Source organism: Pholcus phalangioides, unplaced genomic scaffold, assembly GCF_987345545.1.
Source record: "Pholcus phalangioides strain wild (caught in Gottingen) unplaced genomic scaffold, Ppha-v1.0 ptg000009l_1, whole genome shotgun sequence".
Classification (NCBI taxonomy): Eukaryota; Metazoa; Arthropoda; class Arachnida; order Araneae; family Pholcidae; genus Pholcus; species Pholcus phalangioides.
Genome location: NW_028301602.1, coordinates 48,112,708 through 48,129,515, shown reverse-complemented (window position 1 = coordinate 48,129,515; position 16,808 = coordinate 48,112,708). Strand labels below are relative to the sequence as shown.

General features: G+C 37.2%; 1 protein-coding gene across 3 annotated transcripts in view; it reads left to right on the top strand.

The window, feature by feature from the left end:
• The window catches only part of Doa (CDC like kinase darkener of apricot), a 98,545-nt gene extending 92,245 nt beyond the window's left edge, over positions 1-6,300 (top strand). For all 3 annotated transcript variants that reach the window (XM_089236448.1, XM_089236449.1, XM_089236450.1), the window contains one exon: positions 5,723-6,300. In XM_089236448.1, coding sequence (XP_089092574.1) covers positions 5,723-5,929 — 207 coding nt within the window. In that variant the 3' untranslated portion in view covers positions 5,930-6,300. The remainder of the gene's footprint in view (positions 1-5,722) is intronic.
• Positions 6,301-16,808: the final 10,508 nt, after the last annotated feature.

Here is a 16,808-nt window from a genome sequence, read left to right as displayed (position 1 = left end):
TAGTAACGAAAACACCGGTAACAAAAGAATTTTGACATGTCTCTAGAAATAGCCTTATAATAAAACGCTAAATGTTCGTAAAATACTTGATAAATATGTGTTAATTCACTACATTTCACCTGCGGGGAAAAAAATTGATGTTATTAAAATATTTATTTGAACAATATTATTTGTATGAACAATTTATATGAACAATATTTATTTGAAAAATTATTTTAAAAAATTGAGTGCGCTTAAATAAACCTTCAGAAATATGCACTCATACTGAATTCTTTGATTTTATTCATTTATATACGTTAATGCTAAAAAAGGCCAAAATATGCAAAAGCATATGCACATATGCATTTGCATATAATCCGGGCTCTAGAGATCACTAAAGCGGCACTACAGGCACTTATTAATAGGGGAATGTTACTTCATGTACCCACAAACTAGCAAAAGATTGTTCTTGTTTTTGGTGCACCGAGTAAGATGCCATTAAGAATATTTAATATTTTCATAAAGGGTGGTTGATGACGTAAGCATTATCAAACCCTCTTCCCCCCCCCCCTCCCCCTTGTCATTAAAAGTCAGCATATCGGAAATTCTCCCCCCCCCCCAATCGATGCTGAAGTAAGGCAAAGCGCAAATTGTGCAGCGTTCGTGACACGAAGCAGGGCAGGTGACACTACGCTAAGCGCGTGTACGCGCACACTCGTTGGAGCTGCTGTTGACCTGCAGATTTTCGTGTCCCGCACACGATTCTTCGTATTCCGTAGGGGTTTTTTAAAAATTAAACCGTCATTTTGATAGTTTGTATACTCTTATGAAAAATGTTGTTTAATATCAACGTTATTTACATATATTATCAATAATTTGTATAATTATTTCCTGAATTATTTTCTTTCTTTCTGAGTTTTTATTAAATATTATTGTTCTTTCCAAGGTTTTGACTTTTCATTAGCTCTAACTTTTAATTCATTATGGAGTTATTTTTCGGAATTCATTATGGGATTCATTAATTTGAGATTTTCATTAATACACAGAATTTTCACTAATTTTGAGATTTTAAATTTAAAAATTTGTCATTAATTCTGAATTTTCATTAATTTTTAGAGAAAAGAAATCCGCTTTTGTTTTTTTTAATAGCCTACGAAATATTTTCCATTAAATTTACGAATTCTCCTTTAATTCCGAATATTCATTAATTATATTTAATCGATCGATAGAGGAATAATATTTCATTAAATCTGAAATTTAATTATTAATTTCACTAATTCTGGTCTTCCTTTAATCGATTTTTCTTAAATATGAATTTCCAGCAGTTTTGGAATTATTTTAAATTTTAAATTGTGATCAATCGTTTCATTTGTTTTAACTTTTCACAAGTTCCAAATTTCATTCATTATGGGATTAATATCGGAATATTAATTCATTCCAATTTCTGTTAATTATATAATAATCTTTAATTAAGTTTATTGTGTGATTCATTCTAAATTTTGAATTTTATATTTTCATCAATTTTCGTAAGCTCTGAATTTTCATTAAAATTTTTATCCCTCTTAAATTTATCTTCATTTTTATCCATATTCAATTTTGATTAATTAATGTAAAGTTTTCATTTATTTATGTACCTTTTTAGTTTTTTTAAGGAATAATTCATCAGAAACATCTGAATTTTCAATAGTTTTTGAATTGTCATCAATTTCTTTGTGTTCACGTTTTTATAAACTGTATTTTAATGCATATTTTCAGCGCATACTCGTATTTTCCTTTTAATTAATGTTATGTATTCATTAACGTCAACTTTAATGACCAATAATCTAGGATCCGGGAGCCTCCCGAATGACAAGGTTCCAGTCCCCCGAAATCATTTCCTTTCGAAAATGCTCGTGCACTGGGAACGCGTTCCAATATGCGCATCCCCTTGCTACGCGTAGGGTATGCTGACGTCATTGCACTCTGGTCTCGCGAACACTGCACGAGACTCAATTTGCGCTTAGCCTAATACTTGAATGACCCCTTTGGGCACAGATCACTTAAGTGATCTGGGAGTGCAGGGATGGGATTGCTGCACCATTAGCAATTTCATGCTACATACTGCACCATAACTTTGATTTTCCGAGGAAATTTGGTGCTTCTGCGCCAATTGGGGTTCTCTGAAATTTCCCTCTTCAACTTTTGCTTTCGATGTCATTTGAGTCATGCTGTGACGTCAACCTCTGCGTTGCTACTGTAACTTATAGAAAACCTCTGTCTATGTTCCAGTTTTTTTTTTTTTTTTTGTAGAATTCAGCAAGATACCAGTTCTGCCAAGGTTTCCTGCATTTGGGTGTGAATATAGTGCGTCCGTATTTCAGATTCCGAAAACCAGCGTCGTTTCCGATTGATTTTAAAAAACTGAATTTCGTGGTAAAGTTTAGGTTTTTAGCCAATCGGAGATGATGCAGGTTTTCGGAATCTGAAATACGGATGCACTATGTTTGCATCATCAAGCTGGAGGGAGTATGATGCCAGCAGTCTTCGCCTTGGCAGTGCTGAGAACATCGTCCGTGACATAATCATTTGGGTGTGAATATAGTGCGTCCGTATTTCAGATTCCGAAAACCAGCGTCGTTTCCGATTGATTTTAAAAAACTGAATTTCGTGGTAAAGTTTAGGTTTTTAGCCAATCGGAGATGATGCAGGTTTTCGGAATCTGAAATACGGATGCACTATGTTTGCATCATCAAGCTGGAGGGAGTATGATGCCAGCAGTCTTCGCCTTGGCAGTGCTGAGAACATCGTCCGTGACATAATTCATCTGAAGATCACATGACTGTGAAAACGCACACAATCCCCGTTATTTTCTTATGGCATAAATATGAGTTTAAAACAATAAATGAAAAAAATAATTTCAGCGTTGATGAGATCATTTCAAAATTAATGAAAGAGAATTTCAGTATTAATGGAAAATAATTCCAGCATTAATAAAATTCCAAAATTAATGAAAGCGATAATTCCAGCATTAATGAAAGATAATTCAGCATTGATTCAGAAGTAAGGAGTGGAGTCCAGATAAGACTCATCTCGACATCATGAAATTCAGGTAGTCCTTTCAGATAAAAGTGTTTTGGTGAAGGCTTTGTTTCTGAAAGAAGCATTGGGACTTTTTGATGGCTTTCTGACATTATTTCAAAAAGAAGAGCCCCTCGTACACATTTTGTATGACGAGCTAGGAGCTCTTGTTAGAAAGATTATGGCGCGTTTTCTGAAATCAGCTATGTAGAAAGCAGTGAGAACTGGAAGGAAAATGTGGTTGTTGGTGCTGAAATAGAATCCCATATTGCTGAGCTGGGGGATGTTCTCAAGGAAAAATTTCTATTAGAGGTGCAAGCACTTGCTCAAAGTTTTACACTTTTAAAACACCATTCTGAAAAAAACGAAGTGTTTGCATTTGTCCTTCAGATACCCCTGTTCTCTTGGATGAATGAATTTCTCTGTAGTGTGAAGATATACAGGTGAGTTATCAAAGGTTAGATAAGTATTGAGGATTTATATTTGATCTGAAAAACTTGGATGGAAGTGCAAAGTTTGAAATTGTGCCTGTGCTCGTCAAAGCCTTATTATGTCTTGCCCACGTGGAAATGAAGACTGCGAGAGGGACTTTAGTTTAGTGTAAACAAACATTTCCTGCAACATAGATCAAATTTTTCGATTGAAAGTATCAATGGCATTAGGCAAATAAAATCTTATGTACAGCATTCTCAAAATGCTAAAGATATTGATGTCGATGCCAATCTTCTGAAAGCTGTTCACAGCTCGCATCAGAAGTACCAAGACAGACTTCAGCACCAAAAAGCTTTTGATAAGAAAGTTCCATGACCAGATGAGAATCAAAGACTAAAAGCGGAAGAAAGGGAGTTGGAAATTCAGTTATCATCGAAAACTATGCTGAACACTGCAGAGAAAATGATAGAAGTGGGGATAAAGAGAAAAACTTCATAGACATTGAAAGCGGGCAAGTTCGCCTGAAAACACAGAAAGAAAAAATGTGTAGTGCTCTTGAGAAACTATAGGGAAGCAGCATCATGAGCAGGGTTTAAGCTACGGTCTCATTTTTCGCAAAATGCGAAAGAAGTGGTAGCCACTTTCGCAAAAATGCATACAGGAGGTACGAAACGAGTAGACATCCAATCATCAATCATTACATTAGCATTTCAGCATTTTGCTAAAGCTTTTCTACCCATTTTCGAATTTTTTATCTAGATTAAACCCTGGTCATGAGTCAACTGAAACAGAGTTAACAAAATGTCATGAGGTTTTTTTTTATAATGTATGCTTATTCGTTTGATTTGTAAACTTTTTCTTACTCCCAGCTTGGATTATAACTAATTTTTACATCCCTACAAGTGGATGCAAGTTTCATCAAACATATAAAACTGATTTTCGACGCCGGAACCCTATAACTGGTTAAAATGTTCAAAATTTAATAATCTGATTATCTCAGAACAAAAAATTTTCATTTTTCACTAAGGTAATGATTCTGTGCACTGTTCCGACTTGACAGATTGCTGCTCCGAAACACTAAATTTACTGCTCCGAAAAGAGTGAACAGCAATCCCATCCCTGGAGTGTGCCGCTGGTAACTTGAGTAATGTAGAATGCACTGCAGGCCGCTTAAGTGCTCCAAAACTGTGCCACATTAGGAATCTCTAAGTGTACCACAGACCGCTTAAGTGTTCTGGAATTGTGTGGTGGGTCACTTAAGTGATCTGTAATATTTTGCCACTTAGTTAATTTTCACTTTGAACTTTTTGGCAAGTGGTGGATTGCTCTTTGCAGAACAAGAGAGACTGACACCCCCAAAAGCTAAAAAATGTAAATTGTTAAAATGATAATCATCTTTTCCGCTTATTTTCTTATCCTCTCTTTGTTGTGGTACGACATATACTCTTCTTTAGTGATCAGTGTTCTTTGCAAGTCTGAAAAAAAAAATAATTAAGGGAAAAAGATGACAAACTTGGAAAAATTCATAGAAATTTGCTGAAATTGAATGAGTATATGAAAATATGCACTTATTTTGAAAATTATGCAGTTTTATGCATTTATATGCTTTAACGACAAAAAATGCTGAAATATACAATTGCATATGCTCATAATCCAGGCTCTAATAATAACATATCAAAGTATTTTCTTCTAAAATTTTAATTTTAAAAAAAAAAATTTTATCGGAGGACCACAGTGGTGCACACATGCCCCCCCCCCCCCCAAGGTACATCTCTGATTCTTAATATGCATTAAAAGGGGGGGTGTTGACAAAATTTTACAGACGATGGGGAGGAGTCAGAGTTTTGTTGACACGGAGGGGGTTGAAAATAGCTAAAAAATCTGCTTATGTGAAGCTTGAATGGTCCCTAAAGAAGCATACACATCAATATTTCTGGCTTGTCGCTATGCTCCTGAGGAAACTTGTCATGAAGGGAGTTCTCCCCACTCTTGGAGTTCCCAGGAGCCTGTGACGCAGTATGAAGCTCTCCAGGAGGTTGTGGTGTCACCCTTGCTTGAGTCACCGTGACTTTTGTTTTACTGATGTGAAAATTGCAATGTCGTTATGAATATACTGCGTTTACTGCTTTTGCCAGACACATGCCTGATAGATTTGGGTGTGAAATTCATACGTAACATTATTACTAACTTATCCAATCACATTTAAAAAATAAATTGTTTTAAAGTTTTTTTCTTATTTCATTTGATGTTCTAGAGATATTTCCTTTTCGACGACGATGATCATTTGCATCTTTTTGAACTGGTGTCAAGAATGCTAGAATATGAGCCAAGTCAAAGAATTACTTTAAGAGAAGCTCTTTCACATCCCTTTTTCGCAAAATTACCAGAAGAGATCAAATTACACAAGCATGAATCATCTACAGAAGCAGGAAGAGAAAGGTCACACAGCTTGAGCAGATGATAAGTTGTTTTTTTCTCGTCCTCCCCCTTGTTGTTCCCTCAATGATGATTGAAATGGCTTTTGTGTTGCAGATATTCCATTTGGTGAACATTGCTGCATATCAAGAGGAAGCGAAGTTTGTGCATGTATAAATCGAACTGTATATTTATGTAACTCGGCTCATCTCATTATTAAAATTCCACCGCATCATCTTTTGTAAATAGATACTCACAAATTTATGTGCAGATGTGAATATATATATATTTGTGTATGTTATGAAATATGCAGATGCTGCGTATGGTAACTATCTTGTGAATCAGAATTTATATGACACTTTTTTTTTAAACAAATTTATGTTGCAGATGTATGAATAAAAATTCTTCAGTTTTGAACGTCTTTGATTTAAAAGTTTTTGGTTCTCGATTGAAGAGCTTAAGCAAGAGGCGATTAGCTCCATTTTTCTTCCATTAGGTCAAGAAAGAGTTTGGCCCCATTACTTTGTCTGCTGGAATTACCTTCATCTAGCACCAGAAGAATGAAATACAGTAAAACCTGTCTTTAACGGGAAAAAAATTGTGGTCCAATGATTTCAATGCTTAAACACATTAAAAACCTGTATTAAACGTAACCTGCCAAACATAGAAATGGAAAGGTAAATTTTATCCTTTAATGGAAAATTTCACACGAACATTTCGATCGTTTTGCTACCACTTGATCATGCAAAATATTAGTGTTCTGTCAAAATTTTTAATGCAATGACTGCTTGTCACAATGAGAGTTCTACTTACCCACCTTTACATTTGTAAAAACCATTACTGTACTTGATGCTGTGGTTTTTGAAAAGCCACGTGTAGTAAAGCAGTTGCTTTCTGAAATTGGAACAAAATTTTTTGGTAAAACAGGCTTTTCTATGGGAGAAATCAGTGAAATGGTTAGATTTCCAAGTGACCTAAAAAATTGTATGCAAGCTGCTTTCTATGATCGCAAGTGCTGAGCAGGGCCTGAATTAGATGGTGGGGCAATCGCTCGGGTGGCAAAATTTAGGTGGAAAATTTTATTTATTGGGGAAATCAAATTTTTTAATGGTCAAGACAGTGAAGTCATTTCTTCCCCCCCCCAAAAAAAAAAATCCTAGTTATGGTCCTGTCCTGGTGCTGAAGATTACATAAACATAGACAACAATGTACAAACTGAACCTGACAACGTAAATTTAGTCATGTCAGATGAACAGTGTGGGGTGAAGTGTCATACAGATGCTGTGAAAACCTAAATATATAGTAACAGACCTGCCAACTCTCCCGATTTAAGCGGGAGACTCGGATTTTTCATCCTTCCTCCCGCTCTCCGGATTTTGGCAGAAAATTAGATTTTACGCGAGCTTTCACGTTTTCGTGGCGTCAATGATTACCATCGTCGTTAGGGAAAACACCCAAAGAGGACAGCCGTAGTCATTTCCATCGAGCAGCCGTAATAAGGAAAAGTCTGTGACCGCATTTAAGCAACTGGCAAAGACGCGACTTCGTTTTCGTAACATTTATCAGGGGGAAGCCCTTGGTTGTCTAAATTCCTGTATAATCGTTATTGTATTCCATTAACAGCCGCGCGGTAAACACGTTTTTTCGTCCGCAGCTTTGTAATTTGAATTTTTTTAAATCATTTCTTCCGATTAAACTTCTTCAGAAAGAAAATATAAAACTTTATACAGCTAAATATAAAGCTTTTAAGAATTCATATACCCAAGATTATCAATCAATGATAGCATCCACGAAAGGAAACATACTTTATGAACAGTATGTAGATGTGATTTCTTTATTCTGCATGGAATTATATTCTTCTCGGGGCAATGCAGAACCTGCCTTGAGAGGAGAGGGGAGAATGTAAATTTTTCTTAATTTATTGAAAAAAAAAAATTCGAAAATTTTTTCTATTTTTTTCTTTTGATCGAGTCTATGAGTGTCGGGGGGGGGGGGGGAGTACTCCCCTCGGGAGAATTTCTGGATTTCAAAAGGTCTCAAGTCCGATAGTAATTATAGAGTAAATAATGTGCATTATTTTATGTACATTTAAATTAATTAGTTTATTTACAAGTGATTTATTTTTATTACACTGTACTTTAATTACGAGATCGGCACATAATTTTACACATGTCAGTTGAACCTGTATTAAGCAGAAACCTGTGTTCAATGGAAAAATATCTCGGTCCCTTGCAATTCTGTTGGACAGATTTTACTATGTATTTTTTAACAAGAAAGTTGACACGCAAAGCTGCCGAAAATAGAGCTAATCCCATCTTGCAAGCATTTCAGTAATTGATAAAATCACAAAACAATTGGATAAACTGCATAAGGTTCTGCACACAAGAGCAGTCATGATTAAACTGTTCTGGTCCAACATCTTGATTTTAAATTAGTGCAAGATGAGAGATAGTTGATGATCTCCAACTCGAGTAGATTTTTATGGCTGAAGTTGGCTTTCTGTGATTTTTTAACGAGTTCAAATATGAGCTGGTCTCCTATTTGAAAAGTCTTCCTACAAAGAGCAGGCAGACCATCATATTTACATAAGACAAAAATTCACACACCTGCTGCTTTCACTTGCAATGTGTAAGACACCTGAGAATGGTCTCATCGTCCTCCATCGTTGTTCATCTGGTTTTGCCATTCCAAAAGATGTCTAATTATTCAAAGAAAGAGTAGGATGGGAAATAAAGATTGTGATACTGATGTCACCTTCACTCAAATGTTGTGGTTGAGTTAGCTTGGGGCTAATCTATATACTTTTTTCCAGCAATTTGATAGACATCACTTGCAGCAACGAAATAGTTCTCAGTTCATAGATGTGTCCGCTCCCTTTTATTGGCTCCTTACGATTGAGCGAAAGTGTAACTTTAGTATTATCACTATAGCCAATCGCTGTTCCCTATCCTGTTTTTCTCCCCAACATGAATTGACATCATGGGCTACCGCCTATGCGAAGATTCGATTCGAATCTCAGCCGACCACCATTGAACCGGTAGTCCGCTGGGTTTTGTGCGGTTTCAAACTTCAAGGCGCGAATGCGAGCCGGTAATCCGATTTAATGAGTCTTCCCGCAGAGAGCAGGCACCTTTGACCCGATACTTTCATAACACGCAGTGCAAACCGCACTTCATTATGCCAATTGGCTGGTTTATTAAATTTAAATTTGTTCTTGGCTCGATATTTATTTTTTGGAGAGAATAGTACTTTTCCTGAGGTCATTTTGTACTCGATAGGATAATGGAATTCAAAAAATTCCTTGAACCAAAGAAGTTTCTGAAAAAAACCAGTTTCCAGTTTTTCGCGATTCGCCGTATTTCCGTATTTCATTCTAGAAATCCGTAAATTTAGTTTGCAAGTCATTGTTTGCAAGTATGACTTATGGATCTGCCATTTTCACGTCAACTTGTGGAGGACCCTTTGTTTGGCATATAACTAACCGTTAGAAAAATGACTCGTCACAAAATTTTAAAAGCTTATAACTCACTCAATATTCGTCCGATAGAAAAACGGAAAACACTTTTCTATATTAGTTTTTCGCAAGGAATCGTGTAATTATTGAGCGGTCGATATATAGTTACCACCCTGTATATGTATGTTGTTATAATCGATTTTTGTTAATTTCAATGTTATTTGAAGGATAGGAACTCAAAAATTTCTTTAAAAAAATTCATTGCGACCCACCCTTTAAGCCATATATGCCAAACCCTTGACCCGAAAACTAAATGTGGCCCTGAAGGTTATCTGATGGGGCTTGCCCCCCCCCCCCCACAAACCTAATTTTGTAAAAATAAACTAAGCGGCACCCGTGGCACAAGCCCAGAGCATTTAAGTGGCCCGTGGCAAATTTTCAGATCGCTGAAGTAGGCCTGAAAGATTACCTAAGTAACCCGTGACGCAGTTACAGAACAATTAAACGATCCGTGGAACATTTAGAGATCTCTTGAGTGACGTGGCACAGTTTTAGAGCACTTAAGCGGCCCCCAGCGCGATTCCACATCATTCGCGGAACATTCCCATATTACTTTAGTGATCCGTGGCGTAATTACGGATCTCTTGAGTGACATGTGGCACAGTTCCAGAGCACTTCAGCGGCCCGAAAACACTTCCAGAGCACTTGAAGGATCCGTGAACCATTTAGAGATCATTAAAGTGGCTCTGTAAGGGACTTATCAATAGGTAGAATGTTAGTACTTATGCTCTAGAACAGTGGTTCTCAACCGGGGGCCCTAGGATATTCCAGGGGGGGCCACGGATGAAAATCTTGCAAAAGGGGAGCCACGGCTACTGATACGGGGGCCACGAAGAAATTTTTGACATTAAATTTTTTTAGTACTCTGCTAAAAAAATTGAATTTCAAATAAAATGTGCATAGAATATCTTTTTCGTAATTTTTCCACATTCAAGTAACATTAACATGAGGAAGAAGGAAATAAAAAAAGTGGTTCATGTAATCTCGGTGGTTTTACGACTTGGGGGTGATAGTAGGCCCTGACACAAAATATAGAAGAGGTTTAAGCAAAATGGAATAACTGTAAAGACAGAAAATTGTGTGTGTTCAGACTTTTCATTCAAAGAGGGCTGCCATAAAGAAAACAAACGAAGATTTGTTGACCATTCATTGACATTCTTTTGAGTGCTGGTAGTAAATGTAATCCAAGAAGTAGATGGGTGAAAAATGAAAGCTTGTAAAAAACCCATCGTTTTCATGCAATTACAGACGGATAGCCATCTAGTTTAGCACATCTTATCTTCAGCCAGCACTGAGTGGTCTGATGGGGAATATATTTATAAAAATCGAATAGAGAATGATTGCTCTGGGATATTTTTTTTATGAATTTTGAAAGGGGGTGCCAATCCATTGCCACTGCTGAAAAGAAATAAAGTCGAATTCAGTTATAACGAACTCCAAGAAATCAAATCATACATGGGGAAAAATACCCGCGAAATTTAAAATTTTTTAAAACTACATTGCTGTGATAATGTATTGGGACAGGGGCGGCTTAAGCGAGGGTGCAAGGGGTGCGGTGCACTCGGGCGGCAGGTTGTAAGGGGGCGGCAGCGTAGCCTTTACTTAAGACAACAAAATTTAACACAGTAAAAATTCACGACATCTGAATTTCCAACCAAAAAAAGGTTGAGAACCACTGCTCTAGAACAGTGGTTCTCAACCTTTTTTTGTCCATGGCCCCCTTTCAACCATTTCTCATTTCTGTGGCCCCCCTTGCGAACATGACTAACTTTCCACCCCCCCCCCCTTTCCACCGTTTTCCCATTAGAAGATAGTTATTCAAAAATTGTCTGAAGTGTAAATATTTTTGAATTTCATTGATTTTTAATTAATGAAAATAAGAAAAAGCAAAATGAACAGAATACAGTAAAAAAAATAGAATACATTATTTTTAATCTCTGGGCTGGAAGACGGTACAATGTCATCAAGTTATTGTACTGGATGAAATTTGTATTATTTCCAAATTAGTTTTTTTTTTGTAAAAGATTATGGTTTCATTGAGAAATGTCAGTTGTAGCTTCCAAAATACGCATTCTTATAATGACAAAAATCGCAAAAAGTGGTAGCAAGCAGTTTTGTTAATTTTATTCTCTTCATGCGGATAAAAGTAGTAATGAGGGAGTAGCCACACAAATGAATCACAATTGAAAAGTTCAACCTTTCACATCGTTTTCAACAATAATACATGTACTAAGGATATAGGTTCATGTTGTAGTCCTGCTATGAATTTAAAAAAATGAACGTGTGAAAAATTTTTAAATATTAGTTTGAACCATTTATTCCAGAGAAATCATGTACGCAGTGACAAAACTGTTCGTGCGAATATAATAATGATTCATTATCAGGATTTCAAGCCCATCGGAAAATATAAATAATCAGATTCTCAAATAAGAAAATTATCAGTTTGTTGACTTCAATTTCGAAACGGTGAAAATCTGATTTTTTCGTTGGATGACAAGCTACCTTCAAGTGGCTTTTTGGTTCATAATGTGGCCGCTCTCACAGGCGGACGAAGCAACGTGTGAGTTGGCTTAAACACAACATAATATTTCACATAACAGTCCGCACTATATTTAATATACAGGGCGCAAAGGTAACGGGGCATATGACATTTTACTAGCGAACCATTGGTCCTTGAGGCATACTTCCAGTTGGAAAAAGTACCCGAATAATATGCAGTACACAGATATTTCATTCATATTGCCAGGGGTTGCATAATTATCAAAATAAAAATGTTAACTTTTTATATGGACACCCTGTGCCAAAACCCAGTTGGAAAGTTGTATCCCTGTCTCCAACAAAAAAATTCAACATTTCTAAGTGCAATATTCCCAGAGATATTCTGAGAAAGTTGGAGGAAAAAAACAGCATTAGATGCGGGGAAACCATTTTACTCACATTTAACGCTGTTTTTTTCCCAAATTTCCAAAATTTTTCGAATTTGCGTATCTCGGTGATTATTGCACTTAGAAACGTGAAATTATTTTAGGCATCGGGAAAGACAGAGCAACAACTTTGGGTTTTTTGGCCGACGGGGACGATATAAAAAGTTTTTTTTTAATTTCATAACTATACAACCCCTTACAACATAAATGACATGTCTGAGTTGTACACGTGATTCGGATATTTTTTCTAGTTGGAAGTATTTCTCTATGACCAGCTGCTCTCAACCGATGCTCAAAACTTCCCAGGGGCTCCGCGACCACTCGAGGATAATAAAATAAATCAATAAATTTGATAAACAAACAAAAAAAAAAAAAAAGAGTCCTAAAGGGTACCGCGATATAAATAATATAGAAAAAAGGGCTCCGCCATAGAAATTATACACTGAAAAGGGCTCAGCAAATCAGAAAAGGTTGAGAATCGCTGCTCTAAGACTAACGAAATACAGTCGACTCCCGTTTTAACGAATACCGTTATAACGGGAAAAATATCATTTTAACGAAAACTTTTCTAATCCCCTGGATAAGTTTACATAGGAACAACATAAAAATCTGGAATTCCTTTGTAACGAAATTTTGTTATTTACGCAGTAATTTCTCCTGTCTCTTGGAGTTCATTATAATATGGTTTGACTGTATTCCCCCCCCCCCCTCCCAAAAAAAAATCGGACATTTTTGCACTAAAGTAATTGAACTTTGGCAATTTAATCTGAAAACAGTCTTTTTTACTTTTATAAAGTTAGGAAGGAAACAAAGGGAAGAAAGGGTGGGGGAGAAAAAAAAGGAAAATGGCCAGGAGGGGCTCGGTTGTGCGTAAATGCCTCGAAATTTCACTTTTGCAAAAGGGGATTCAAAGCTCACTCTCAGTTTTATGACAAAATTTCACATTTATGAGACGTTTGACTACGGTCACGATTAATCTCTATATATAGGTTTCAATATTAAAGTATTTCATTTATATGAAGCACAATTTCAATTATTTGACATTTTCATTTTGATTCGAACTCCAAATCTTTGGCGTTTAGACATCATTTCCAGCTGTCAAATCCATGCAGTTTTTTGCAGATTGTGAAAACGCGTCGGTGAATTGGTTTTGGATGCGTATTATCAACACTAAAAACCATAAATTTTAGGTTGACAAATAGAAGAAGACGCATTGACGCGGGTTATGGACATTTGAAAGTGAAGACTTACGCACTTTTAAATTTATTGCACTTTTCTGAGAAATCAGCAGACGCAGTGAGTCTCAAATAAACGGATTTAAATTGCTTTAAATGTGGTCATACGCCCTTTTAGAAATTTTTTTCTAATGTCCACAATATTGTTCTTGCAGGATAGGAAAATTTCATTGAAATTATTTGGATGTTGCAGGCTTAAGTAGTAGGGCTGTTAATAGGAAGCTTTACAGTATCGATTAAAAAAACTTTAAAGATGTGGTGTCGATCTTAGAGGAAGTCCCAATACATTATCTGCTTGGATTGCTCATAAAAACCAATCAGCAAACCAAATGACGTTAAGACCATCTTAAATATGTTCAAAATTACATTTTCCTGTTAAATTGAAAGGAATGGCATATGAACATTTGCGATTGAAACAACAGTAATTTTATGCATTTACAGTTTCTTAAGTTATACCGCACAATGTAGTTTTAAATAATTAAATTATGCGGGTTCTTTATTCAATTTTTATAAATATATTCCCACTCAGTGCCTGCTGAAGATATCTTTGTGCTAAACTAGATGGCTATCCGTCTGAAATTGCATGAAAACGATGAGTTTTTCTTTTACAAGCTTTCATTTTTCACCCATCTACTTCTTGGATTACATTTACTACCAGCACTCAAAAGAATGTCAATGAATGGTCAACATATCTCTGTCAGCTTTTTTTATGGCAGCCCTCTTTGAATGAAAAGTCTTTGAACACACTCAATTTTTGGTCTTTACAGTTACTCCATTTTGCTTAAACTTCTATAGTTTGTGTCAGGGCCTACTGTCACCCCATCGAGTCGTAAAACCATCGAGATTACATGAACCACTTTTTTTTATTTTCTTCCTCATGTTAATATTACTTGAATGGGGGAAAAATTGCTAAAAAGATATTCTATGGACACATTTTGTTTGAAATTAATTTATTTTAGTCAGAGTGGCAAAAAAAATTTAATTTCACAAACTTTTTTCTCTCTCTTCGTGGCCCCCGTATCAGTAGCCGTGGCTCCCCTTTTGCGAGATTTTCATCCGTGGCACCCCCCTGGAATATCCTAGGGCCCACCTGGGGCCATATGGCCCCCGGTTGAGAACCACTGCTCTAGAAGGCTCAGCTGCCGCGACGGCGTAGACATCAGATGCAAGGAAACCACGTGACTCGGTGAAAACAAAGTTCGTTTTCCCATAGAAATGTATAGTTCGGTCTCAGTGTTTTAAAAATTAAAAGAAAGGATGGAGAACTCATCTGAAAATGAAAAAAGATTAAATTTTTTATTTCATCAATACTGGAATCATTTCTTTCAAAAATGCTGGAATAATTTTTTTCGTTAATGCTGAAAAATTTCATCAATTCTTGGAGTTTCCTTCATTAATTCTTGGAGTTTCCTTCATTAATTTTTGAATTTTCTTTCATTAATTCTGGAATTATTTCCTTTATTAGCTGGAGTAATAATTGCTTTCATCAATTCTGGCTATGCATATAGAAATGTCCTCTCCACTTGTCAATACAAGATTCATGGAAAGACTGGTTATTTGTGGAGATGAAGATTACAAGAAAATTCAAGGAAGTAATTGCATGTATCCATCTGGTTGGCCTATGTCATTCACGAGCTATTAGTTGATTGTAGACGCCGTCCATGTACGGTGCTTTTCAACATATATACACTGCTGGCCACCCAAATTGCAACACCAAGAAAGACAAGAGATATCGCAACAATATTTATTTTGTAGATAACATGTTGACCAAGCATCAAATGATTAAATTTATAGACTTCTGTGAAGTGTGGTTCCCGCCAAAATCAGTAGCCAGAGTAGCCGCCATTGTTGGAGATCACCGCTGCCACACGCCTCGGCATTGATTCAAAGAGACTTTGATTGTGTTCTTGGGATACAGCAGACCAAGCAGCTTCCACGCGTTGCCAAAGTTGATCTGGTGTGGCAGCTGGGGATGTAATCTGGGTCAATCGTTGAGCAACCATGGACCACATGTTTTCTATCGGCGAAAGATCCGGAGAGCGAGCTGGCCAGGGAAGCAATTCAATCTGGCGATTGACGAAGAACCTTTGGACAATGCGTGCCACGTGTGGTCGCGCATTATCCTGTTGAAATATGGCTGTGGGCAAGCCCTGAAGGTAAGGAAGGACAACTGGCTCCAACACCTCGGAGATGTAGCGCTGGCTTTTTAAAGTACCGGCAATGCGTACTAGAGGAGTGCGAGAGTGATATGCAATACCTCACCATACCATAATACCCGGTGCAGGACCAGTGTGGCGGTGCATAACGCAGCTGTTCAGCATCCTCTCTCCACGGTGTCTCCAGACTCGAATCCGACCATCGTGGTGTTGCAGACAGAAGCGTGACTCGCCAGTAAAGACAATTTCATTCCATTGTGCCGTCCATATTCTTCTTTCATCGCACCATTGGCGGCGGAGACGTCTGTGGTTCTGCGTCAAGGGTAGACGAAGCAATGGACGTCTTGCGGACAGACCACTCCGCTGTAAACGGCGTCGAATGGTACGCGCAGACACTGGATGATGCGGTACAGACTGAATGTGCTGTGCTATGGTTCGTGATGTGGCTGAGCGATTCGTCACTGTCATCACGTGAAGTGGTGCACTGAGGTGGATGCGATCGAACACGTCGGTCCGTCGTACCCTCCTGCATCCAACGATCACATATCCGCATTACAGTTGTTTGGTTACGACTACCGATTTCCCTGAAAGATAATCCACAATCTCGGTAGGCCACTATCCTTCCTCTGTCGAACTCGGATACTTGATCAAAAGATGATCGCTGTTTCCTACGAGGCATAATTGATCGTTTTTTGGAAAAAACCCACAAGAAAAACACAATTGCCGTACTTCAAATCGTCGAAATCTCCAAGCCTTAAATAGCGCTTTGAAGTGGCGCCACAGGCGCGCGTGATGTGCGTCTGCGCTGAAATTCTAATCATTTGCATATCTCACCTCCGCTAATGCATGTTGTAAATTTCATATTATTTGCATGCTTCCTTCAGGGTGTTGCATTTACGGTGGCCAGCAGTGTATATATGCTCCAAGGTTGAAATATTCTATCTGCTTTCATAGCTTAGATGGTAGAACAATCGTCCGGCAAGCGAGAGACCGGGGTTCGAGTCCCCGGGGGGGGGGAGATAAATTTTCTTCCTCTTAATCTCCACCAATAACCAGTCTTTCGATGAATTCTGGATTTGTTTCTTTCATTATTGAT